This window comes from Abramis brama (genome assembly GCF_963993115.1).
Source record: "Abramis brama genome assembly, chromosome: 18".
Classification (NCBI taxonomy): Eukaryota; Metazoa; Chordata; class Actinopteri; order Cypriniformes; family Leuciscidae; genus Abramis; species Abramis brama.
Window position 1 is genome coordinate 16,196,413 of NC_139980.1, and position 26,510 is coordinate 16,222,922.

Sequence of the window (26,510 nt, forward strand, 5' to 3'; positions counted from 1 at the left end):
TTGTCATTTTGTTTAATCCAAAATTAAACACTCACCATTTGCACATATTTATTTTGTGCTAAGGAATTTTTGTCCCATTTTTCTTAAGCAAGGGATGAAATATACCAGTTTACTCATAAAGACTCAACACAAAGACTAATAAAATGTATCAAGCACAGATTGCCTACTTATGTCTCCTGGAGTTGCATAGCAACAGAAATGGCTCCAGTGAGCACAGGGAGCTGGTGGCTGCTGATTAAGCCTCTATTGCCTTTAATTATGAATAAAGCTCCAGTTGCATAAGCCATCATTGGGTCCCATTAGCCACACCCAAGCTCAGTGTAATCAAGTCACCTTAAACATGGGATGAACAGTCAAGACTGCAGGTAATCCCAAAAATCACTCACTTAAACTGGCATTTGTGGTTTATGGAGACTCTCCATAGACAATGATTTTTATACTGTACAAACTGTATCCCCTTACACTAACCCTAGCCCTAAACCTACCCACCCAATAAAAAAATAAAAAAACACTTTTTTAAGCCATTTGGCCATGCATAATGTTTGTTGCAATACTGTACCTGTCATTATACACATTTCTGTCCTCATAAACCATTTATACAAGAACACACACACACGTGTTTCAATGTTTTATGGGGAATCTCAGATATAATGATTTTTACACTGTAACTGTATATTCTATCCCATAACCCTACCTAAAAATGACTGGTGTTACTATCTTTGCAGGAACCCCATATCTTTTCCCCATAATGTACGGGACAAAGTGAGGACAAAAATGCAGTGGTTTCTTTACAGAGTGGTGATACATAAAATAATTTAAACCTTAAATTATTCTATATAACTTTGAAGGGAATGTACTCAAATTCTGATAAGTTAGACTAAGCCTCTAAAACCAAATAAATAAAACCAAATATTCATTTAAAACTCTGATATTTTTATTATTGCAACTGGAAGACAATACATTACATAAACATTATTTTTAGTTTCAGGAGAAATATGTGGAAAAGTAACAACATGATGTGACATTTATTGTCATATAGACAATGTGATTATTTACATGTATTAATGAAATAGTTTGATATTGTTCTTTGGCAATATGATTGCACACCAAGGAAATAGACAGCTTTATACTCGTACAGCATTGGCATCTGAGTGTATTGAAAATAGACCTGGTTGAATACATATTCATCATGATTCCATTGTGCTCTAAAATCATAATCAGACCACTAGTGACTTATGTATAAGTACAAGGGCTAAAACATATTTGGCAAAAACAAACAACATCAACAACATTGACAAAAACCCTTATATTAGTTCACATATAATTTCAGAGGCAGTGAGAGTTTTCCAATAAATAATTCATGCATATTTGTTTCCCTCTTTTGTCTTACATGGATTTGTATGAATCTTAGCTATTAAATCAGTTAAAAACAAATCGTGTTATTTATTTATTGGTACACACACACAAATTGAATATTATGGGACCGGCATAAATTTAAAGCAAAACCGTAGCAGCAGCTTATTGCCTATATGCAAATCAAATAAAGTAGGGCCATCTCGCCGTACGTTTCTTATTTTACACTGTAGGCCTACTCACCCTTACAGTGCCGCTCCACCACTAGACCCCCTGCCGAAGACAAATAGTCCTATTTTACTATTTTAAAAAGTGCTGATATATCGTGCTGGAGTATTTCAAAGGACTGAAAACGGTACATCTGTGCTCCGCTCCCCCGGTGGACGCATAACATTCAGAAGGCGTTTCATACATAAAGCGGAAGTGGAGTGTAAACATCGCGAAAGATGCTGTGGTGCGTTCAAGTCCTCCTGGGAAGTTCGTGTTTACGAGTTGGGAAGTCGAGTTTACAACGTCAGGTGCATTCAAGTCACTTTCGTCGGAGCAAGATGGCGGTCACCTAATTAACTACATGAAAATAGGCCTACAGCAAGGTTTTTAAACTCTACGCCTAAAATGAAAGATTGTGCATCAGTTGCGTTTTGCTTTTTTTTAGGTTGTAATTGATTTATAAAGCTACTGTGCACTGTGTTACATATTATATTACAATGCCATCATATTTTGTGCAGGCGGTTAGCTTATTTTGTTGTAAATAAATAAGCCTGACAATGTCACTGAAAAATACCTGAGTATTGTGGTATTCCGCCACGTTTTTCACTGACACGCCCCCAAACTCGTAAAGATCGGGGCATATGCTTCCTTCACGTGCTATCGGAAATTTCCTACTTCCCGCTTCTGAAGTCGTGATTACGACCTCGTCGAATTCAAGTGCTTTGTTGTTGGAAAGAACAGGAACCATGGAGGACACCATCATTAATCCTTCTTAATAATTGGGAAAATCTTATTAAAGCCTAAATTTTATGTAGCATCCCAATCATTGACAACCATAAACAATTACCATGTTATCTATAGTCAGTTTGCTGACGATTCTATTTCGTTCAAATACAGGCTATTTACACTGTGTATAATACAAACAATATGCTTAAAATTATTATTCATATGTAAATATGCACTACTTTAACGACAAGGTGATGTTGTTGTGGAAAAAAATGATAATGAATAGCAGTCAAGCATCATTCTCCCCTCCGCCATGTTTAAAGTTTATGGCCTGCCCATCTTGGGAACTTGGGTATCCAAATTATCTCCAAACTTCCCAGTGGTAAATACGACTTGAGAGGGCGATCATGTCCAATTTTAAAGTAGGAAACTCGTATTTATGATAATTCGGATAGCACGTAAAGGCAGCATTAAAGAAAATCCAGAGCTTCCCACTCGTATTTACGACATTGTGGAGTTCAATCATGTGTTCAACTCATAATTACAATCTTTCCGACATTGAACGCACCATGTGTATGACGCTGACAGATGACGAGCCTGGCTCATCCACCACCACAGGACATTCAGTTTCACAGATGGAGTTCAAGTTCATGAGGGATGGGTAATTTAAAACAAAATATTAAGGAAACAGACAAGCCATGGTCGATTGTGAAGTATCACGCTAAGTATCGGACTATCCTAAAGCCACTTCTAATTCCTTGTCAAACTATTTCAGTACAATTTATGATATCAACGCTGCAGGTTGCACAATGCAAATTACTTTAACAGAGTATTGAACCTTTACAAAAGAACAGAACAGACATCCAAGCACAACCTTAAAGGGTGTACAGAGTGATAGGTCATCCAACACTGATTATTAACAACATTTGAACACTTACATCAATGAATTGAAAAAGGACCACCAAACTGAGGACCACGAAAAAGGCAAAATCAGTTTCACCTGATATTCAATACAAGGCAGATCTGTTCATTAATGGGTTTTCACGAAGTCCCTTCCTTTGGAAGAGTTGTCTGCCGCAGAAGAGAGATACGATTAAAAAAAAAATTGTAAAGAAAGAAACCTACGCTTTTAGAGACACCTCTCTGTTTTCTCGTAAGAAAATAAGCCATGCCTCATGCTAAATATCTATCTTACATGATCTTTCGTTTAGAAAAGAAAATACTTCTTATGTACAAGCACCCATGCAATATAACTGAAAAACAGGCAAAAACTGCCTTTTGTGGAAAAAGGGAGTATTTTTTTTACAGTGTTATCCTGATAGGACAAATTGCTTGGATTGTGATGGGGAAAAAAAGAATTTTAAAAAAATACCAACATTTTGGCAACATAATAGGCATTTCTGACACATTGCTTCATAAAAAGATTAGTTTTAGTGTGCTTTAAATAAGAACTAACACCAGAAATGTTTTGAAAACCAGACATCTAAGAGAGAATTGGCATATTGCATTTGACCTTTACGTTTGATATCCATTGGACACAGGCCATTATACACAAAAGACGTGTTGCTTAATAAATAAATGGGTCAATGACATATAAGAGTGTCCACCATAAAGAACTGTAAAAAATCTAGTTTAAAACATGCTTTTTGTATGTGTACACCACTTTCAAGAAAAGTCAATTTAATGACATTAAAATGTCATATGGTGTAACCATCAATTTAACATTAATAAAAAAGAATAATATATTTCCTTACACCTTGGGTACATGTACATAAAAATGCACGTTAATCATTATTAAGAAATTAAAAAAATCTTTCAAGATAAAAAACATTCCTAATTATTCATTTTTAACTGACCTTGACTCAAAGTCACAAGTCTGCAGGTCTTCTCTTTATGATAGATTTTTTTTTTTTTATTGCACCACGAAAAGTTTTTCAGATATTATTGAGCAGTTTTGTCAAATATTTTAAATTATACTACTATTAAATTAAATATTTTTTTTTCATATTTTTCATATTTCTAAGAAACAATAATAAAAAATAAAAGATAATGCCGTACTAATTTCCAGTGTTGGGAGTAAAGCATTACAAGTAACGCGAGTTACATAATCAGATTACTTTTAAATTTATTTTTAAGTTTTACGGTAAGTAATGCAAGTTACTTTGTTGCATTTCCTTCAGCCTGAGGCTTATTCATTTCACTTTTGGTGTGAAAGGGCCTTTACATTTGCCAAAAATAGAACTTTTTATTTTGTTATTAAAAAACAAACAAGGAAGCCCAGGTGAGAAAAAGTAGTCCAAAAGTAATGTAATGCATTACTTTTCATTAAAAGTAACTTTTTACTAATATTGTAACGCATTACTTGACACATTTGACTTGCACTTTCAAAATGAATTCAGAAAAAAGTCATGAATTGCATTTATGTGTTTTTAATTAATCAATAGATGTGGACCAAGAAAAATGTCATTGACCCAAATATTAATCTGATGGTTTTTGTCATATAGGTCAGTATCACTACTTTTTGAAACCTTAACTGGTCTTGCTAAGTGTGCATGGATTAGCTGCACTTTCATCAACAGTTATCATCTTTGGCACACTTGAGAGCAGCATAGAAAATCTCTCCGTTCAGCTTTCTGATGTGAGCTAGAAGGATTGCTACAACATAATTAATTATTTTAAATTGTTCTGTAGGCTTGATGAATTCAAAAACAAACATTTTTCACTCAAATGACCCAAATTTTACTATGGCTTTTTTTCCCTCTTCGCACACACACGCTCGCATACACACACACACACACACAAAACAACATGGACATGAGCAGTCTTTCACCCGGGAAATCAAATTTAACAAGGGACAACAGTGATTTTATTGATATTGCAACAACTGACTAGAATTCACCTGATATCCTGGAACAGAAGTATTTAGATCTGTGTTAACGGGATTTTCGTTCATTGCTAATCGCTGGCTTCCTCTTTCAGCTCCTTCTGAACTTTACACGCACGCTGAGCGTTTTTATTCAAACCGGTGCGCACCCCAGCCAGGTGAAGCAACGACCCCGCCGCCTCCTTCATCTCCTCATCTTCCTCCTCTTTTACCAGGAGATTTCCCGCCCTCCTCTTCTTCAGGGGAAGTGTGTCACCAGGGGTCCGTAGGTGGCCTTTGGTCCACAGCAGTCTTCTGCACTGGAGCAGCTGGGAAGGAGGTGGCGAAGCGTCCAGCGGGAAGTCTTTTTGCTCCTCCTTGACCTCAGTGACCGTCACCTCCTGACCGTGGCTGTGGGCAGAGAGGGAACCCTGAGTGGAGCAGGAGGAGAGGGGGGAAGAAATGTCCCCCTTTGTGGTCGGGGACTGGGAGCTGCTGTACGTGTGGTCCTCCTGTTGGTCATCGCTGGGGGGAGGAGAGTCACTGCACAGACTGTTTTTACCCCGTGTCAGATAGTCGCCCAGGGCTGATCTGTTAAGACGGACAGAGAGAGGGAATCATTATTAAATATACTACAGTTACGCAAACGCTATTACCAAAATGACTTGTGTATTCAAGGTATACACATGTTGTTGTGTTATGGCTGATAACCAATAAATGGCTGAAATTAAAATTCGAAAAATTTAAAATTAAATGTTAATAATTCAAATCAATAAAGTGAATTTAGGTATTAAGGTAGGTTCCATTTTGAGATTTGCTAAAAATTACATTTAGTGTTATTAGTTTTAGTGTTTTTACAGATTCATTTTAAGTGAGCATTAGATGATGAGAGATGTAATCTAAAATACGGAAAATAAACATGCAAATGATATCTTACCTTTATGTTTATGATGTTATTTTACATCATCAAATAGTTTTTGTTTTGTTTTAAGCATATATCTAACAAAATTCAATAAGGTGTATGCTCAAAACAAGACGACAATGGCATAAAACAAGACAAAATGTATTTTTGCCAAGAGAGTCTGGCATATTTCAGTGCCTAATTTTCAAGATGAGAACAGTGTTATTGTGGTATTTAAATACTACTTTAGTATTTGTTTCATGTTTCATGTAGTGTGTAATATAGCTAACTCAAAGTAAAAGGTCTGTTTTAAAGATCGCAATTCACGACAAATAAAGTTATTGTGTCCCAAAAGAAAGTATTGATTTTGAATTGCTAAACGAGTCATCAGCAATTTCAGTCTCACTTCCTGTTACATACCAACGTAATAAATTTGCATAATGCCAGCCTATGGCCTTCATTGGCTGCCCGCGAATGATGTCTACTTTGACCCTCAAACACTGCAGTAGTAGCTGAGGCCTGGAAGTGTTTGGTTCATGTTGTCGACATGTCGAGAAGACCCTGTTTTCACTTCCAAAGAATGAGGACTTGAATTGATAGGGTAAAACCAACGCCATCGTTACTGTTCGTATCACCGTGTAACGAGTGCGGAGGAAGACTTCAGAGCTGAAATCCAGATATGATAATGGACGTTTGGTTCCTGACACGCGCTGTCAGTGGTAAAATAAGTCACAACAGACTGGGCCGTCTGACCAATCAGAGCAGAGCAGGCTCTCAGAAAGGAGGAGTTTAGAGAGACTGACTCTACGAATGAACCGTTTTCAGAATCTTTTGAGAAATTAGGTGATATGTTTGTATATTATAAGAAAATTAAAGTGTTTTTGACTTTGAATGCATGCGAACATTGTTGGAAGACCTCCAAAACATAATCACGAACCTTTAAAATAGCATAATAGCACTTTAGAAATTTTTTATTTAACACCAAGGAGGAAACTAACCTCACAGCGGTGGTCCTCTTGCTCACAGGACTCAAAGGAAGGGGTCTGATAACCGGAAAGAGCCCCTGAGCGGCAACACGTGAGCTATGCTGTATCACTCTCTGTGGAACTGCCAAAAAAACAAACCCCAGATTACAACTCATGTCATAAAACACATATAACAAATATTGGACTGGACTACACTGCTGTGATTACAGAAGATACAAAATCCCAAATTTCCAGTAGTTCGTGGAGGAGTTATTTTTTCGCACAAATAGCATCTTCTACCCAATTAAATATTTTAGAGCTTGAGATAACTAAAAAAAAATATTCCTTATATAAATTGCCATGACTTATTAATATCTTTATCCTAATATCTTTATCTTTTTCAAGAAGTCTAGAAATCACATTTTAAAATTCTCCCATTTATCCAGGTTTTGGATATCCCTGGATAAATGAGGGAATTTTCAATAAAAACCCAACCAACCAACTTGGTCCCTAAATAGAACAAAATAAAAACGAAATAAAATGAGAAATATTATGTCAGTTACCTCTTGATTTGTAGATTTTTTAAAAAAAAATTTAGCCTATTTTAAATCATTTTTAAATGATTGGTTGAGAACCACTGCCCTAAAACATCTGAAGAACATCACCCAGAGAAATCTTGTCCAACACACAAGAAAAGTTCACCCAAAATGAAAATCCTATCATGTGTTCCTCAAACAAAGCTATGATATGGCTTCAGAAGACTTGAGGTGTAGTGTATGAGTTGTATGAATTATTATTATTTATTGCATGGAAAAGAGCAGCATGAACATTGTGCTAAACATCTCATGGAAGAAAGTAATTTAGGTGTGGAACGCCATGAGAGTGAGCTGGACAATAGAACAGTCTGAAAACTGGGAGGAACACATTATAAATCATATCACCATCAATATTAATTAGGTGATGCAATGTTTGCTCAACTGATTTGTTGAAAGGTCAATAATAGTGTTGACTACCGGTTTTGCAGCAGGCAAACACATGGAAAGTGATTCCCCAGTTAATCCCCTGAGGGCGAGTAAATGATGACAGAAGTTTAATTTTTGGGTGAACTATTGCTTTAAGAGACATGCCAAATGGACACTAGACAGCCTTCACAGGTGTCCAGCCACTCACAAACTGTAAGAACTATGACACTGGCTATAGCAAGCTTAAGTGAAGCGGCCTCGAGCTAAGGCTGTCCAGTCGACCACTTGACACACATACACACACACACTGAGCTCTTTGCTTTTATGTAGACAGCCATCAAGACATTCACATCAGTCAAACGCCAATAGCCTTGCTCAGACACTTTTCACAGGCAGCTCTGCCTCCATTATTCCATTATCAAGAGCAGACGAGAAGGAGAGAGCAGCCACTACAGACAGATAATGTATCCATTTCCTTCCATTTAGCTGCTTGCGGTGGAGTGGAAAGAGAGCACCCTGATTGGAATCGAATGGACATTTAAACGGCTAGGACACCAACAGGAGTGAAAGAGAGAGAAACAGATGGACTGAGAGAGAGAGAGATGAAGGAGCAGTTGTGGGAAATGAGAGAATCAGTGGCAAAAAAAGAATGATTCCCAAGACATTACATAGGTAATCTGTAGGCGCAAAGCAGCTATTTGTGTGATAAAGAGTTTTTTTTTTTTTTTTTTTATAAATCAAAATCAAGGAGCTCTTTTAAAGGCTGCATGAAATCACTTTTTTCCTGTTTTGAAATATATTTCTTTGGCTGGGACATATCAAAGGACTTGTCATCTTTAAAAAAAAAAAAAAGTTTTCCATGGCTAATAGGCTACGTCACAGCCATGAACATGATTTTCTAGATGGTTTTGGTATTAGGAGGAGGGACATTCTCACTCCAGATAGCATTTGATTGGACGAAATCTGTGTAGTGCAGGATGAGTCATCAATATATTTGTTCTGTTCACCCATAAGATGTAGACTGTAAAGAGATTTTTAAAAGAAATTAACACTTTTATTCAGCAAGGACACATTAAATTGATAAAAGTGACCGTAAAAACGTGTATATATTTTTTAGAAATGTCTACTTATTCTACAAATTAATGCTGTTCTTTTGAACTTTCTAATTATCAAAGAATCTAAATGTAAAAAAAAAGAAGAAAAAAAAGGGTTTTACGGTTTACACAAAATTAAGCAGCACATCTGTTTTCAACATTGATAACAAATCAGAAATGTTTCTTGAGCAGTAAATCATCATATTAGAATGATTTCTGAATGATCATGTGACACTGAAGACTGGAGTAATGATGCTGAAAATTCAGCTTTACCATCACAGGAATAACAGATTAAAATAGAACTTTTAAATTCTAATATAAGATCTTACTGATCTTACTGACCCCAACTTTTCAACTGTAATATACCGGAGATGTCACTTGAGGGAAAAATTACCAAATTGCGACTCATCTACTTAGGTCATGTGATGCGAACAGCTTCATTGGAAAATGCAGTGTTAGTGGAACAAGGAAGAACGGCCGCCAAAAAAAAGGTTTCAAAGCTAATAGACATGAACTAAAAGCAACAAGTCTTTAAGATACAGAGTATAATTTTTTTTTTTTTTTTTTTTTAAACAAAAAAGGTATATTACCTTGTAAGAGCACTCCTCCATTTTTTCTGAAGAGTGGACTTCCTGGCCATAGTGGAGGACTAGAAGATATAAACACAATCAAATACAGTGATAGAATCAAATAATGAAAAATAACCAACCTTTATATTATGAACTTCCGAAATCCTAGTCAAAGACAGATAAAGGTAGAGGGGAGGAAATTCATGAGAATGAGAATCTGATGGGGTGGAATGCAAACTCGAGACTGAGAGGTAGTAAAAGAATCGAACTGAACAAGTACAGACATCCTGGCGAAGCTTGGAAATCCAATTATTTGATTACTTGTTATAGACAGTGTAAAGCAATGTATCCAAATGGCTTCTATTTTCAATAACAGTCGATATCATCCCTACACTTAGACTGACTCACTCCTTTAGTCTTGAAACCAGATCCTCAAACACACCATGAGCATCACTTTTTAAAGTGATAGGGACAGTTGGGTGTGTTGGGGTTCACAGATGACATTTATCTAATCTCATTATTATTTTGATTACAATTTAACATATCCTTTTAGTGGTTTGGAAATGTTTATATTGATACGTCATTCCAGGGATTTTTTAGGTCGTCTGATAAATGCATGGTTCAGCATTAGATGCCATTAATCGATTTGACAGCACTAATATTAATATAAAATTAAGATTTGGTATAGTGGTAACATATTTGATTTGAGTATGAGCCGTTCTAATTGGATAATGTAGACGCATGCATTTTCTGTAAAGCTGCTTTGAAACTATATGTATTGTGAAATGTGCTATACAAATAAATGTGAATTTTTTTTACTGTTTACGCAGTAACTTTTCCAATTTCCCAAAAGAGAATAGAGGAGGGGAATCAAGGAAAAAGCTAGAAAATAGGAGCCAGCATCTGCTGTTGCTATGGAGTTTAGTGTTGCTAAGCCTATAATGTATTTCTTAGCACTAACTGTCTGTCCTATCTATGTTTTTTTCTTCTTTTGCCAGACAAATAGCTTTGTGCTTCTATTACACCTGTCTCATACATATGTTGCCATGGAGGTGCTCTGGTCGTCACAGCAACAGCAGAGGAGAAGAAACGACTCAGGAAGGGCAAGCGTGTGCCGCTTCTTTACATCCCACAGATTCCCCAGAGGACCATGTCCAGTTGCTGACGAAGAGTTCAGGAACGAGTGAAGGAAATGACCCAAAACCCTCAGACACTGAATCAATGTGTTCTTCACAGGAAGGTCATAAGAGAGGCCAACAAATAAAGGTGTATATATATATGAGCTTCCTTCATTCTTCCTTTCTCTTTCTTGAAATTTGATTTAGACTATTTTACAATCAAAATAATTTTTCAACATCCACTCAGTCACATTTTGTTATTCCACACCAAGACAGGTTTTTGTGTCCAAGCTCTTTTTTAAGAGATGGAAAAGTCTGGACTAGGATTTTTAGGGCCACACAAAATGGAAAGTGTGAATGAGGGTACTAGAAGAAAACCAATGAAGAGGGAAAAAAGCTATAACTGGTAGTTGCAGAGGGGAAAAAACAGAAAGGAAAAAGAAAAAGAAATGGACGGCCAAAAAATAAACACTGAGTGAGAAATTGAGGCGTTACCTGTGGTATTGCTGAGGAGAGGCAGATGGGGAGGTAGGTGGTTTTGGAAGCCGAGGGGAATACGGATGATATGGAGTCTTCTTAAGCGCCTGGATCAGATTGTGTCTGTAGTCAGGATCAATAGACCAGAGAGAACCCTTTCCTATGCTCTAAAATACAAAAAAGACAAATTATGCTCATGTTACACAGTATCTTTATTAAGATTAACAATATTCCAAGGTACTGTACAGCAGGAAGCCTACATCAAACATCACCAGGCAAGCGCTGACCTGAAATCCTCAAAGAAAAGGGGAAAGAGGAAGGCAAGAAGATGGGTTACACCTGGAACGAAGTTGAAAGCCTATATCCCAAAAAGGGGGAACAGTAGGGCTGGGCAACTCTGACTTTTCAGAACATACTTTCCAGCAGGGTTTAGCTCCAATCCTAATCAAACACACCTGAACAAGCAAATCAAGGTCTTCAGGATTACTAGAAAGCTACAGGCAAGTGAGTTTGATCAGGGTTGAACTAAATTCTGCAAGAAAGTGGACCGCGAAGGCTAAAGTAGCCCAGCCCTGCTGTATAGGAACATACTTTAAATTGGGGGCTCGTCCATAGGAAACTATTGGAGGTTACGGATACGGAGATCCCTCCAAACCAGGGGAAGCCAACCCTACTCTTTGGGGGCTAGCTCCAACTCTAATCAAACATACCTGAACCAGCTAATCAGAATATTCAGGATTACTTGAAATAGCAAGGGGTGCATTCCTCAAAAGCTATGGTCGCAAGTTCCGTAGTTACCGACATAGTTGAACGATTTGGCTTTTCCCGAAGGCACAGCTCGCAAATGTATGTGGTTGGAGCTCTTGAGCTGTAGTTAGAAGCATAGTTTCTTGTTAATATGACACGGGCTTAAATAGATCATGCTCTAGGGCACAGTAAACAAGCTAACATTCAGTGCATTTTTTTCATCCCATTAAATATATATACAATTTAAGCTATATATTTTTGCGAGTCAACAATCAGTGCTGTTTTGGAGGAGTGCATAAATGCGAATGAGGGAACCTGCGATGAATCAAACAATTAAATAAAGCGAAATGACACGGTATCTCAGTTTGTTACAGCAGCATGTCAGAAAAATTAAGTTGTGGAGAAAGTTTTCATGAGTAAAGTGTACGCCAAATACTGCATGTTAATTGTAAACGTGATTAAAAAATGAACACTCAGATTAGCCTGATGCTCTCGCGAATCTTCAAAGTAATGACATGTGTATATATACTGGTATTGGAATATATTGTATATGATCAATGAATACACATTTGCAAAGCACTGAGGAAACTGAACAGCAGGGTGGAGGATTAGACCTTGCACTCGAGACCCTCGCTGTCTAGTGAACACAGGGGCACCTTTAAAACTGCCTCAACAGGCAACACTGGCATATATTTTTAGATCAAAGAAGCCATTCTCCACCTAATTAAGCTGTCTGCCCTCCATCAGGGGCTTCCAGAGCCACATTTCACTTTACCAAAAAACACAACTCACACAAGCCATGAAATTCAACCCGTGCGCCTTTGATCTCGGCTCTCGTATTAAGCACAAAAATAAGTGAGACGGGATGATGAAAGCGCTCTGATATTATCGTAGTTAGAGAACAGTCACTATTGCAGTGATTGTCAGTGTTTACTGACACACCACTCACGGCAATTAGGGGAAGGTTTGATTAAACAGGCCGACAAGCTTGCAATTTCCAAATGGTTGGGGGAAGCAACTTTATTTCACATTTCTGTGTGTATTTGTGTTTTTCACAGTGCTCAAGGAGCCATTGGCCCAGCGTGCCGTTTCCACCCGGGGTGCAGGGTAATTCAAATACACTCCCCATGACTTCATTCATAACTTCCCCTACCAGTCTTCCATCTGCTCTCAATTAGCTATCAACACGCCTGCAAAACAGCATCACAGACTGACGTACATCATTCACAAGCTCCGGCACGGCATCCGGGTACGGCTCCAGCTCACCTGCCTGCCAGAACCACACGACCCCTCACTACAGGAGATAGAGGAGGAGCAGACAAGCACCTGTGGTTTCACTGGTCTCCAAGGCAACAAGTAGAAGAGAGGGATGGCTGGTTGTCTGGTCGGAAGGTTTGGCAGGAGATTCTCAGTCTACATGGAGACAATGATGGCGCTTTAAAACCAGCCCAGACCCATGTGTTAATCTTTCCCAACCGTGGTAAATGAGGAAAGCAGATTTCTGCCACAGACTCTACGCTGAGAGAGCCAGGATACATGATTGCCTATGCTTAGAGGAGAAGGTTTCTACTTATGGCTTATAAAGCATACCCATATTTTCATGAATATTAAAGGGGTCATATCATGGAAAACTGGAACACTAATATGAAGTGCGCCTGCACAAAGATTTTAGTCCAAGGGCTCAAGTTTTGTCTGGGTAGAATAGTCAAGTTAGGCTCTCCTGGTTGAAGCTGTAACTACACCAAATCTCACTCTACCGTGATTCAAAAGTTGCTACATATTCTGTAATCGTAAATCGTAAATTATTCATTATATGATAGTAGATGTTTTTGGAGAGCTCTTTCAAAGCATAAAATGGACCATCGCTTCTTGAAGCGTTTGGGAATGTGTACGTTTTTTTGTTCCATCAGCCAATCAGCGTTGTTATGAAAAAAATAGCAGCTTCAGAGTGATTAGCCACATGGCATTTATGACACACGTTATTTGGTTAAAACAAACCTAGATGTGGAAATGAGTTTCCATGAGCCTGTTTTTGGAGGGTCGTGTGCCAGCTAAGCAACTAAAATCATTGGGAACATTAACAAGAAGTATTATGGAAACCTATTACATTTGCATGCAGAAGACTTAAAGGTACAGAAGCAAAAAACAGGCCACTTAATTTCAAGCGTCAGACAGAGGGTAAAAATGGTCATGTAAAACTAAATTAGCTTTTCGCTCAAGCTACCTTGACTAACATTATAAGCGGACTTCAGTAGGGGAAAAAATAAAGTGCTACAAAAGTTTTAGCACTTTATCCCTTTAAAACACAGACACACACAGTGCACTGAAAATTGCATTTGATTAGTACACTGAAGCACAAAATGGAGTGCGAACACATTTGTTATCTTTAACCTGTGCGTCTTGGCTGGGTGTTTGGAGGCCTTTAAGAAAGCCGAGACTGATCTACCTTTAACATCTGCTATTGAGTAACACACTGTGAATTATTATACAGAGGGCCAGATTTACTAACAGCTTGCACCAGCGTAAACCCTCTTTTGGCATTCAAAAACTACTGTCAGGATTTACTAAAGACAGGCAGTGAAAAATTAGCGCTGAAAAGGCGCGCATACAGTTATTTTTGTGGCTGACCTTACTACAAATGCATTTGTAGGAGTTTCCCTGTCAGATGCAAAATTTATGGGAGGAGAGTATTTAAATGAATCACGCAAGGTGATTTACTAAGGACTAGTCAATTTACTGGTATTTGCGCCATTATTTAACGGCCAAAAAAACCCAACACATCTTAAACCAGATGCTAATCTGCACTGCTCTTGGTAGATGGTGTTGGTCATTATGGAAATGATCCGGCTTTGTCCGTGTTCTTTACTTTGCGTGTCGTCATTATGGAAATGATCCGGCTTTGTCCGTGTTCTTTACTTTGCGTGTCGTCAGTAGATCACGCGCTGAACTTTCCACTCCCATCGGCGCTTTTTTGAGATTGAGCTCTCCAGTTAATTTTCCCTGTTTAGTAAATCTGGCCTCTAGTCTGCTCTTAACCCACAAGTTTGCCCTTCTCCTCCAAACACCCTTCTGATGTTTGTATGTATCAGAAAGATTAAATACCATTTTTAATAAAACCAAGGAGACATTTAATAAATTGAATAGGACAAACATGAAAAACAGAAACAGAAAAAAATCATTCTGAAATATTAATATAAAATGTTTCCGTTCCCTGTTCCAAACACAGTGGAAAATTAAACTAAATGAAACGCATGCATTCACATTTAATTCAGTTAATTCACAGTCTATATTAGACAGGTTAAATGAACATGTCAATAAGCAGATTAGTTTGGTATTCTGCCAGAGACTTACTTTGATTATTTTGTACTTAGTGAAATGTGATACAGCTGGCCAAGTAACCTGAACTTTAGCCACCATCATCAACATCACTGTGCTTCATACCCATTCCCTGAAATGTTCCCATATTTTACCCACACACACATATACAGACCTACTCACACATATACAGACCTACTCGCACACATAGCAACGCAGCCAATCAGTTTTGCAGTTGCTACAGAAACTGCATGCTTTTCATGTCAACTACAGCTTGGTTGCCATGGGAATACATATACAAGGAGAACTCTTTTGGCCGTAGTTAAGAACCAAAAGACAACATGACAACTTGGACAGGTACACACACACACACACACACACACACACACACACACACACACAAACTCACTCTGCCAGTGCAAAAGGTGTTATTAATCTTTTCATCTGCTTTGATGTCAGTCTGCGATTTTATCATATCTAAACAAAAAGTTGACTAACTGGAAACTAATCCATCATAAAGTCACTGTGGACTTTGATTTAAGGTTAATATTGCAATAATGGGTCAATGAGATGTCGCAATTTTTTTTTCTGTCCTACCTCACATTAAAAATGCAATTTAAAAAGACACCACTTCTATGATGAGAATTTGTTCATACAAATACAAATCATACAAATATAATGATTTTTTATTTTTTTTTATTTTTTTACAAACCATTATTGAGTAGTGTGGTATAATTATTGCCATTATTAAGTAGTTTGGCTCTTATTATCATCTCTTATCATCTTAATTACTTTTTACTTGACCACTGTACAACATGACATATTTCAAATAATTAATTTAAAATTGCCATAAAGGTTTTCAAACCCATATGAAACCAACATGAATACTAAATAGTACATTAAGAACATTTTAAAAAAGATTGATCTTTTTCTTTATCGTTTACCACTGCTCCAAAAATATTGGTAAAAATGTTCATAACTCCTAGACAGCACAAAGATAAAAGAAATAAATGTAAAGAAGCAAACAAAGCATGAACATGTGCACACTTCTGATTAAAGTATTTAAAACCTATCAGGCCGAAGAAATATTGATGGAAAAATCAATCAGGAAGATGAAAGTGTGCGTTCTAAAAAAACAACCGTCTCTTTTACACCTTAAAGGGATGGTTCGGAGTAAAATCAACCTAGGGTCCTTTGCACCATGACATTGAGCCAAACACCCCCCCCAGAAGCATTTTTAAAGTTAGATCTTATTTAGAGAAATCAGCCGGATGGCTTAGTGCAGGCGCTATTGGCTCCAAATTTATATCTTGTAAATTACCCCACTAATAATGCCCAGAATGGTACCAAACTTCTACATAACTTGTTCATAAAACGAGGCATTGGAAAGTTTGTAAGTATATCAGGAGTTTATTTAAATAACACTTGCCTGACGGCTCATGCTACTGCTAACCCGGACACCGTAAAAGTCCTGGCAGAAAGCGATGCATAGGGATGTAGTGTAACGACGCCCAGTTCCAGGAATGCACTAATATTTTGTTGGTAGTACCAGCTTATAACAATTATTAGTTAACACTAAGTTGTCAACACTTCAGAAAAAATAATAATTCGTCGTTACACTACATCCTTATGCATCGCTTTCTGTCAGGACTTTTACGTGCTTTTCTCAACTCAGTGAAGTGACGTCGGTGTCCGGGTTAGCGGTAGCATAAGCCATCAGGCAAGTGTTATTTAAATAAACTCCTGATGTACTTACAAACTTTCCAATGCCTCGTTTTATGAGTACAGAACCTATTTGTACTACTGTAGAAGTTTGGTACCATTCTGGGCATTATTAATGGGGTAATTTACGAGATACAAATTTGGAGCCATTAGCGCCTGCACTAAGCCATCCGGCTGATATCACTAAATAAGCTCTAACTTTAAAAATGTTCAACCAAGGGAAAAAAGGCTTCTGGTGGGGTGTTTGGCTTGATATCATGGTGCAAAGGACCCTAGGTTGATTTTACTCCGAACCATCCTTTTAAGCCTCAGTAAAGCTCAGTGAAACACAAGCCCTCACCTGACTGCGATCCTTATCCACCTTCTTGAAGCATTTGTTTAGCGACAGATTATGGCGCACTGAATTCTTCCAGCCAGTGGGGGCGCTAGCGAAGTAAGGGAAGTGCTCCAGTATCCAGCCGTAGATGTCTTTGACAGGAAGTCTCTTAGAGGGAGCGTCCTCTATTGCCATGAAGATGAGGCAGCTGAAGGAGTATGGAGGTTTGCGGCTGGGACCCGTGGACAGGTGGTAGGGCGGCTCGCTGGGCTCAGGGGAGGACGACGGCGAGGACGAGGGCTCGCGGCCACCGTTAGCATCCTGCAGGGGGCTGACGCTACGCAGGCCGGAGTGGCCCAGACTGGTCAGCAGATCCGTGCTCTCGTGCAACCAGCTGAGGCTGGTCAGCTCCTCGTCCTCGGCCCGGCTGAGGGAGGCAGAGAGGGCCAGAGAGAGGTCAGCGGCCTCTGTGTCCTGGTAGAGCTGACTCAGACCCCGCGCCACGCTCCCACTGCTGGGGCCCTCGGCCTTCTTCCCTGGGGGCATGACCACTGGACCCATGCAGCCCTCGGCTCCTGCAGAGACACCAGAAGCACACTTTAAAGTGACCGCTGGTTTTTATGACAATTTTTTTTTAAATCAAGTATTCATGAAAAGGCTTAATTGGAACTCTTATATAAGCTGAATCTTTTAGTATGGAAGGCCTTTCCACCACATAAGATTTAGAAGAGATTTAAAAGTCGAAATTATGACTTAGTATGTCACAATTATGACTTGTGTTGGAAATTATGTTGAATATATATTTGAAATTAAGTCATAATTCTGAGATTAAATGGTAAAATTATTACTTTTTTTGATTTATGCCATAATTTCAACTTTTTAAAAGGGGTTCTTCAACGCTGGCAAGATGGGCTTTCAATAAAGGCGGGAAAAAAGTGAAATCGTTGCTACCTGACTAGAGAAAACTGAGAAAAAAGGCTGTTGTTTTCCATTTTGCCAGCTAGATAGGAAAACTTCAACACCCATAATGCATTGGGCATGTTGCTGTCCAAGGCCACTTCCACCAGTTGGCTATGGATACTTGCCAGAGTCAAATACTGCCTCGCTTTAGTAGGAAATACTTCTTGGCAAACTTTTAGTCATTTGCATAAAACAGGGCCAAACCATGTCCAAATGAGGGCTTTCCGCAAATGCTTTCCTTACAGCCTTTCGTCACTCTAGTCAAACTTGCAGCTGTTTGCAGACGCGCTTTTGCCCAATCCTTGAGTAATGCCAAGTGTGCCATTCTCACAATAAACACTTATACAGACCCAGATTACAGACCTCGCATTAGCCAGCTGTACATGCGTATATTATATTATATTATATGCGTTATAGAGAAACCTCGCAGCTGAAGGCTATAACCAGCTTTTCTTACTCTTTATATCTTACACTGTATAAGATGGAATGTATTTAAGATGAAATTAAATTGTATTTAATACATTTATTATATAATTTAATATAATATGGACTATATAATACAATTAATGCAACATAGGCTACTTCAATGCAATTATAGTCGTGTTAGGATGAAATATAACTTCTTAACGCGATTATAAGGCCATAGAGAGTAAGTACTTTTTGTGTACGTGTGGTTTCAGTCGTTCCAATATTTTTTTTGTAAATTTAGAATAATGATAATAATAAATCCTGATTTGTTATTAAAATTGTTCGTACGCACATTTCACGCACAACTTTGTGCGTAGGCATGCTTAGTAGGCTAAATGAAACGGCCGGGGGAACGGAGGGGAAAAACGAAAGAAACTGCCGATCCGTCTGTTCCCCAAAGCTGTTAGTGTTCCATTTTTACTCTTACAATAACTGTTTTGTTAATAACCTTCTGTCGATCTGACGGTCTGTGGACAGGGATACAAAAATGCGGAAGTATAATCTGTCGCTTTCATGAAAACCCTGGAGCTGTCACAACAAATAAACATGAATTTCTTGCTCCAGGTAACATAGAACGAGTAAACATTGTTCATTTACATTTACTACTGACACTGTAACAAAACAAAAAGTGTAACTTCGCTGATTTAAGTCATAATTTCGACTTTTTATGTCATAATTATGATTTACTAAAGCATACTGCTGTGCCCAGGACATTTGTGTGCGGTCTAGGAGGAATGACGCGCTCAGTATCGCATACAGGGACTTTTGTGAGGTGAGTGCTATTAAAAGTTAAACTTCTGTTCTCTAGTATTTGCTCACTGTATGATGTGAGATTTGAGTTTTGCAGCTTTCGGCATTGATCAAACACATGGTTAGTAAAATCTAGTTTTTAGGGTCAACAAATACATGAGGCTAAAATCGATGCATGTTACGTTTACTTTAATCTCTTATATTTATAGATCTTCCCTCGAAACAAACATGCACTCCAGAGAGAAATGAGACTAAAAATCAGCGTGAGAACTGGCAACCACTTCCATATTTCAGAGGTGAGACCAGCAAACAGGGAAAAGACAGAGTTGACACACTCAACAAATACAGTCTATTCATGATAAATAGTCAAATTCCAAATTCACATTGTATTAATATAAACAGAGGAACAGAGTAGACAAGCTACTTCAGCATAACTCACAAATCAAATTAGAAGCATTTTTTAACTAAAAAACAAAAACAAGCTACTTTTAACATAAACATTAGATTTTTAGGGGTCCAACAGAGAGGAATAATGGCTAAATTTGGTGACTTGTTCTTCTGAACTCAAAGGCTTCAGAAGACTTGAAATATTATACTTTAGGTTTTTTTCTTAATACTTCATGATATTTTAGGTGCTTTTTTGATACTTCAGGTGCTTTTTTGATACTTTGTTACTTTAGGTGCTTTCTGTTCTTTTAGGAGATTGGCAGTACAAATGAACATTTACTTATGGAAAACATAGTAATCTCTCCATATATTATATATTTATATATAATTAATTATTTATATATTGCATGAAATGAGGATAAGTAAATGCTAACAAAATTGAAAGGGTTACAAAAATAAATGGGCAAACTATTCATTTAAAACGTGTAAACTTGTAAAGATGGACTCTTTTCACATTTCCTGGGTTCTCAGAAGCGGAGGTCGTCATAGTTGGGTAAATGTCTATAGCGATGAATAGGTGGTGACAACAAATATCATTTTTGTATTCCCGTTTGCTCCAATAGCAAAATAAAAATACATGATAGCGTTTCCACGACTTTCCAAAAGAGGGAAAAAATATATAGAGACTGATTACAGCAGTCAGAAGAGAGAATATGACATTTTTCTCACTCCCTCTGCCGTTGTATTAGAACGCATCTAATACGTTGTATTAGAATTTGTAATTTACTGCCAAGGTAATATAACACAAAGTATAGCATTATAAATGTATATAATTTAAAAAAAAAATGAAAATATGAAAAACTTTGAGATTTGCGATGCTGATAACCATGAAAACGCGTCACAGTCTGTGAAAAGGAACCATTGTACACTGAGAAAAACAATAAGTAGAATTTACTCAATTTTTATAAGGCAAGTTTTTGCACAAATTTTTTTCAAGTAAATTTCACATTGATGGAAATTAAGTAAATCTACTTAACTAAGCCGAGTAAAATTCACAAAGTGAATAAGTACATATAACTTGGCCTGTTAAATTATATTGAGTAATTTTTACTTAAAAATCTGATATAATTAATATAATTAAGTAAAACCACTTGATATTTTAAATACATTTTACTTGTTTTATGCAGTGCTGGTAATTATTTTAAATTAAATTAAATGTTACTCTTATAATGTGACAAAATAATACTGTGACAATGTGCAGTTAAGAGTAATTTATTAAGAAATAAGCATATACAGAAACCTATAATGACAATAATAACAATTCAGTGTGTTCGGTCTCTCTCTTTGTCCCTCTCAACCGGTTTACAGCAACGGAGGCACAAAGGGCTGAATGCATTTGAGAAATATCCTGAAATTAAGAAAAGAGAGAGAGAAAAAAACAATAATCAGTAAACAGCTAATACTTTTAAATTAAAAGTTAATTAATTTGCATTCACATTATTCATTTCATTTAAACCAAATCATTAAAAACATCCTGCATGACCTTACTCTCATAGTCAATTTACACACATTAATGCTAACATGTGACACACAGCAGATATCAAGGCTACGAATTAGGAATTTGGGAGTACGAATTATTGTCATTTACAACGTGGTTACGATTTAGTAAAAGCAGGGACCATTTAATAGATAGTATGCACGATTTAGCAAATGAATGAGGAAATGAATTATATTGTGCACGATGAGGGAACGAGAACCTTCTCACTTAGGCCTATTGTTAATTCGTGGCCAATATTTGTCATCTATAAAGAAAATTGCACACAAAATAAATATTAAACAAAAAGATCATGATTTAAGTGACATATTCATGGTTTTTAGGCGTAATTACTGATAAATCGTGTAAAACGTAAAGTTTAAAACTGAGAAAAAAATATGGCTAACGTCTACAAAGTTAACTCGTCATTAACCCTCTTGAGTCGGCAAAAGCGCCCGCGCGTAGCAGCAAATTAGACTTATACTCCGTCATTTTTGGTCATAAAGATTACAGACTTAAGAAATATGAAAAAATAAACTGTTAAATGTCTACTTTTTCCACTTTCAATCGAAATAAAACATTGTGCTTTTGTAAAATAAAGAAAATAAACAGGGTGCTTTCTGCCTCTGCCTCTCCCTTAACTTTTTTCTGGAGCACGTCTCTAAACTTAAGAACACTAAACTTTTCAAATGTATAGCATGAAGTGATGACAAGACAATCGTTGAATTAATCAAAAAATCATTATAAATCCGTAATATAATGCAGTTTTTTACTGTTGCTTACCTGTCGAGAGCCGTTGGAGTGGAGATTCGAAATCCCTCAATCATCGCGTGTTTTCTTCTTTCTGCGCATGCGCAGATTCCTTTCTTCAAGGACTAAATTTTACTTGATTTTTTTAAATTTGCTTCAAGTACTTAATTAATGCATGTAAATATGCCAGAGAGTCAGATGTCAATTTCACTTGTCTGTTGGATGTCTAATATTTACAAGTAAAAAATTAGTATATAATTAGGATTTACTTAATATACTAAAGTTTTCATTTTTACAAAATTATTCTTAGCAAAAGATACATGATTTTTCCTGTTTTATTTACTTTGACATAAAATCATTTTTTACAGTGTACAGTGACCAACATTGTTTAAAAAAAAACTCCCTTTCAACTGTTTCAACCAAATTTTAATGGCTGTATTAGAATTATAAGCCTAATTACGTAACAACTTTGTTACGTACACTTCATCATTTTGAATTTCTTAAAGAAAATCATGTTCAGAATTCTGGAAACTCATAAGATGGTGTATGACAGAAGTCATTGTGACAAGTCAAATGGAAATATAATTTTTTTTTTTTAAATATACGTCTGACTTTTTATCTCACAATTCTGACTTGATTTCTTTCAATTGCGAGTTTACATCTTGCAATTCTGATTATTTCTTAGAATTGCAAGTTTATATTCCACAGTTCTGACTTTATTTTTCAGAATTTCGGGTTTATTTCTCAGAATTCCGCAATTTTTTTTTTTCCGCAATTTTGAGTTTATATCTCGAAATTGAGAAAAAAAGTCAAAATTGCGAGAGAGAAAATGTAAATTGTGAGATAAGGTTGCAATTACCTTTTAATTTTTATTTAATTTTTTGTGGTGGAAACAAGCTTCCATAGATAAGGCAGCTTGTTTCTGTCTCAAGAAGAGTAAAAAATTAAACAGACAACTGAGATAAAATAAATAAAGTTGCAATTATGTGATTTAAAGATGCATTGTGAGTTAAAAAGTCATGAGAAAGATTTGAGCAACTGTGACAAATAAATTGTGAAATACAGTATAAAGAGAAACAAAGTCTCAACTTTGGGAAAAGTAAATGTGCGAAATAAAGTAACAATTGTGACTTATTTTCCATAATTATGAGAAGTTGCAATTATTAGATGTAAAGCTACAATTGCCTTTTTCCATACAAAAATCACGTTATAACAAGGATGCAACCTTTTTACAATGGAAAATCTGATAAAGTGTTCTCTTGTGACAGCAACCTGTTAGCGTGTGTGTGTGTGTGTGTATTCTGGGAGGTAAGCTTAGCACGAGGTTGGATTGTAGTAGAAGTAAGCCTGACACTATCTGCAGATGCATAAAATCTAAATGCGAACTTATCACACACTGCCCAAGTCACAGTTAATCTCTCCCTACAGCATTACCCGTCACTTTTAACTCTCTCTCTGACACCCATGCCAACACGTACCCACACACAATTATACATAGCCTATGCCGTACTAACATGTCAACTGATGTGCCAGGGGCAGCACCCCCTGATAATGCCATTCGATCAGTCAATATCAGCATATGCAGCTGAGCACTCCTTGGAAAATGCACAGTCACGCCTCAGGGCTGCTTTTGACACTCGCGCTTACATGTCAAAGCAGCAGCTCTCTTCCCTTGCATTGATTGACAGCTGACAGCTAGCGCTGCATTGCTAATACAGCATCTGTCTCCACGGCAACGGAGCGAGAATATTATCCATCCTCGCAATCTGGAGCAGAGATTCCCTGGGGTCAGTCAAGGCATGGCTGCGTTTATAAGGCAGATTATACAAATGTGGACGGCATCACATCCACATCACAACCGAGGTCTCAGCTAGAATCAACTGCATATTAACAAAAACTGTGAAAAACAAAAATCTGTTTCACTAAAATACAAGAGAAAACTGTTATAGCCCATAATTTAATTAAATGCGTCAAATAAAGAGAGAAAATAATACTAATAAAACGTTTTTTTTGGAGGTAGAATGATGGTATCTGATCAATAGGATTTTTCAAAATGCAAATATAAATTATTGGAGTATGTTATACAAGAAAATGCTTTTTCAGTTGTTTCTACTTCAAAATGTTGCGTTTCTTTGTCATTGTGAAATTTACTAGCAATTTCTGAGTGAAAATTGTTTCCACACTAATTTTTTTGTTCAGTGTACTTTGTTATTGTAAAATCAAATTGGCCTCAAAATATGAAAGCCAATAAATAAATCTGTAAGAAAAGCAGTGGACTGGCGGGTCAGTTATGAAAGGTAACCGCATTAAGGTGTTTTCTTGGAACGTATAAATGCACATATACACACGATATACAGTTTTGCTTTTTGTGTATCCATGGTGGCGCTGCCACAAACGTCACATCTGACAGAAAAGGGCCAGCTAATTTTACTGTTGCTATGACAACGAACTACTCGAACAGGGTACCATTGGGGCTGCCAGTGAACTTCCCTTGCGCTCAAGAATCAATTACATCTTACCGATCACAAACAAAGTTTTAAAGCAGTTTTTGTTTAAGCTCTTAAAACCCCCTCAGAAATAAGGGAGCAAGATGTTACAGGTGAGAGTTGTGTCAAATGACCAAAGAGATCTGAAAACTGGAAAAGGCAAACAACAGCTCGCCCAAATGCCCATTAGTGCCACAAATCTAATGTAAACATTACAGGCATTTTGGCTCAGTGTAAACAAAAGAAACTTCAAAACTCAGCATCTGCTTTATAGATACTGCAAGCTCTCTCACTTTCTACAGTTACAACAAATAGTAGTACCACAGCATCATTATGGTGTTTTTGGACATACCTTGGATACCAATTAAATATATACTATGGTATATGAATTATCTGGATATAATATAATATGTGGTATATAATATAATAGCCTACATGGTATATGAATTCAATTAAACTCAAATTTAAATCATTCAGTTAAAGCGTTCTCCTATAAAAGCTCATGGCAAACATTGACTATTACAAATCATATAGGACAATTACCATGGATTAAACAAATGATTCAGTTAAGCTTTCTCCTATTAAAGCTCATGGTTGTTATAAAAATATATTGACATTATTACAAAATATATAGGGCAATTTGACTTTTGTGGATTTCATTTGTTGTTTAGTTTTAATTTACTTCACAAATGGAAGAAGGGCTAAAACATCAGTCACTTTTCTAAGATGGCACAACTAGCAAAAAACGTCACTCATCAGACTAAAGTCAAAATATTATACTATATTTAGTATTACTTTTTTGCACAGCTGTTAGACCTTGCACTAATGATTAACTTGGCAAAAAAAAACACAAAAAAAAACAAGAACCAAACAAAGCAAAACAAAAAACAAAACATAAAAAGGCACAAAAACAACAAGAACCAAACAAAACAAAAAAACAAAAGGCAAAACAAAACAAGAACCAAACAAAGCAAAACAAAAAAACAAACAAGCCAAAACAAAGAACAAAACAAAAATGTAAAACTAAAAAAACAAGAACCAAACAAAAAAACAAACATAAAAGGCATAACAAAAAACAAGAACATAAAAAGGCGAAACAAACAAACAAGAAATCAAACAAAACATAAACGGCAAAAAACAAGAACCAAAGAAAACAAACCACACAAGAATCAAACCAAAGAAAAAACAAAACAAAAAAACAAAGCAGCATGAGACAGTCGAAAATCGTTTTTTTTTTTCTTTTCAAAAATGATAAACATAAAAGGCAATTAATTATGACAGGTAGCGCAAGGCTTGTCATGAGTTAATTCAAACCAAGCAAAGCAAATGTCTCAACAGACTCGAGTTCTTTCAAAATATTTAAATTCCACAAAAACTGCTAAACAAATCCTTCACAAAAGCCAACAATAAACTGCATTCACATAACCCTGAGGTACATCTCGCTTATGAGATTTCAGTTCTGGTACGTAGAGTACAAATAATAGACCTTTGTCTTGATGTCAACAACAGCATTGAAAGACATCGGAGTTTCCCCCTCCTTTCCAGCACCAAAAAAAGAAGACTTGTTTAGTTTCCATTTCCTCAGTTCCCATGACAACAGTGTTAGGGCACACCAGGGCATGTACATACAGCCAACCAATCAGCCAAGCCATCCACAGATCAAAGAATACGCTCCATCCTTTCTGCCAGAAACATCAGAAAAAGTCCATAAGCAACGGCAAAAAGGTGAAGGTTTGTTGTCCAAAGGGGCCGGAGCGCACAGTTCTCCTTATGGGGGTCACAACGCAATAGACTCCGGGCAAGAACTTTCTCTGCTCCATATGAACCTCTCTCACCC

The 26,510-nt window shown here is 36.8% G+C and overlaps 1 protein-coding gene across 1 annotated transcript in view; it reads right to left on the reverse strand.

Annotated features, from left to right (window-relative positions):
* Positions 1-4,206: 4,206 nt before the first annotated feature.
* The window catches only part of ches1 (checkpoint suppressor 1), a 37,865-nt gene continuing 15,561 nt past the window's right edge, over positions 4,207-26,510 (reverse strand). The window contains exons 2-6 of the mRNA XM_084091775.1: positions 17,363-17,913; positions 11,257-11,405; positions 9,665-9,723; positions 7,052-7,160; positions 4,207-5,743 (exon numbers count right to left, since the gene is read on the reverse strand). Of these exons, the coding sequence (XP_083947901.1) occupies positions 5,245-5,743; positions 7,052-7,160; positions 9,665-9,723; positions 11,257-11,405; positions 17,363-17,899 (1,353 nt within the window). The 5' untranslated portion in view covers positions 17,900-17,913 and the 3' untranslated portion in view covers positions 4,207-5,244. The remainder of the gene's footprint in view (positions 5,744-7,051; positions 7,161-9,664; positions 9,724-11,256; positions 11,406-17,362; positions 17,914-26,510) is intronic.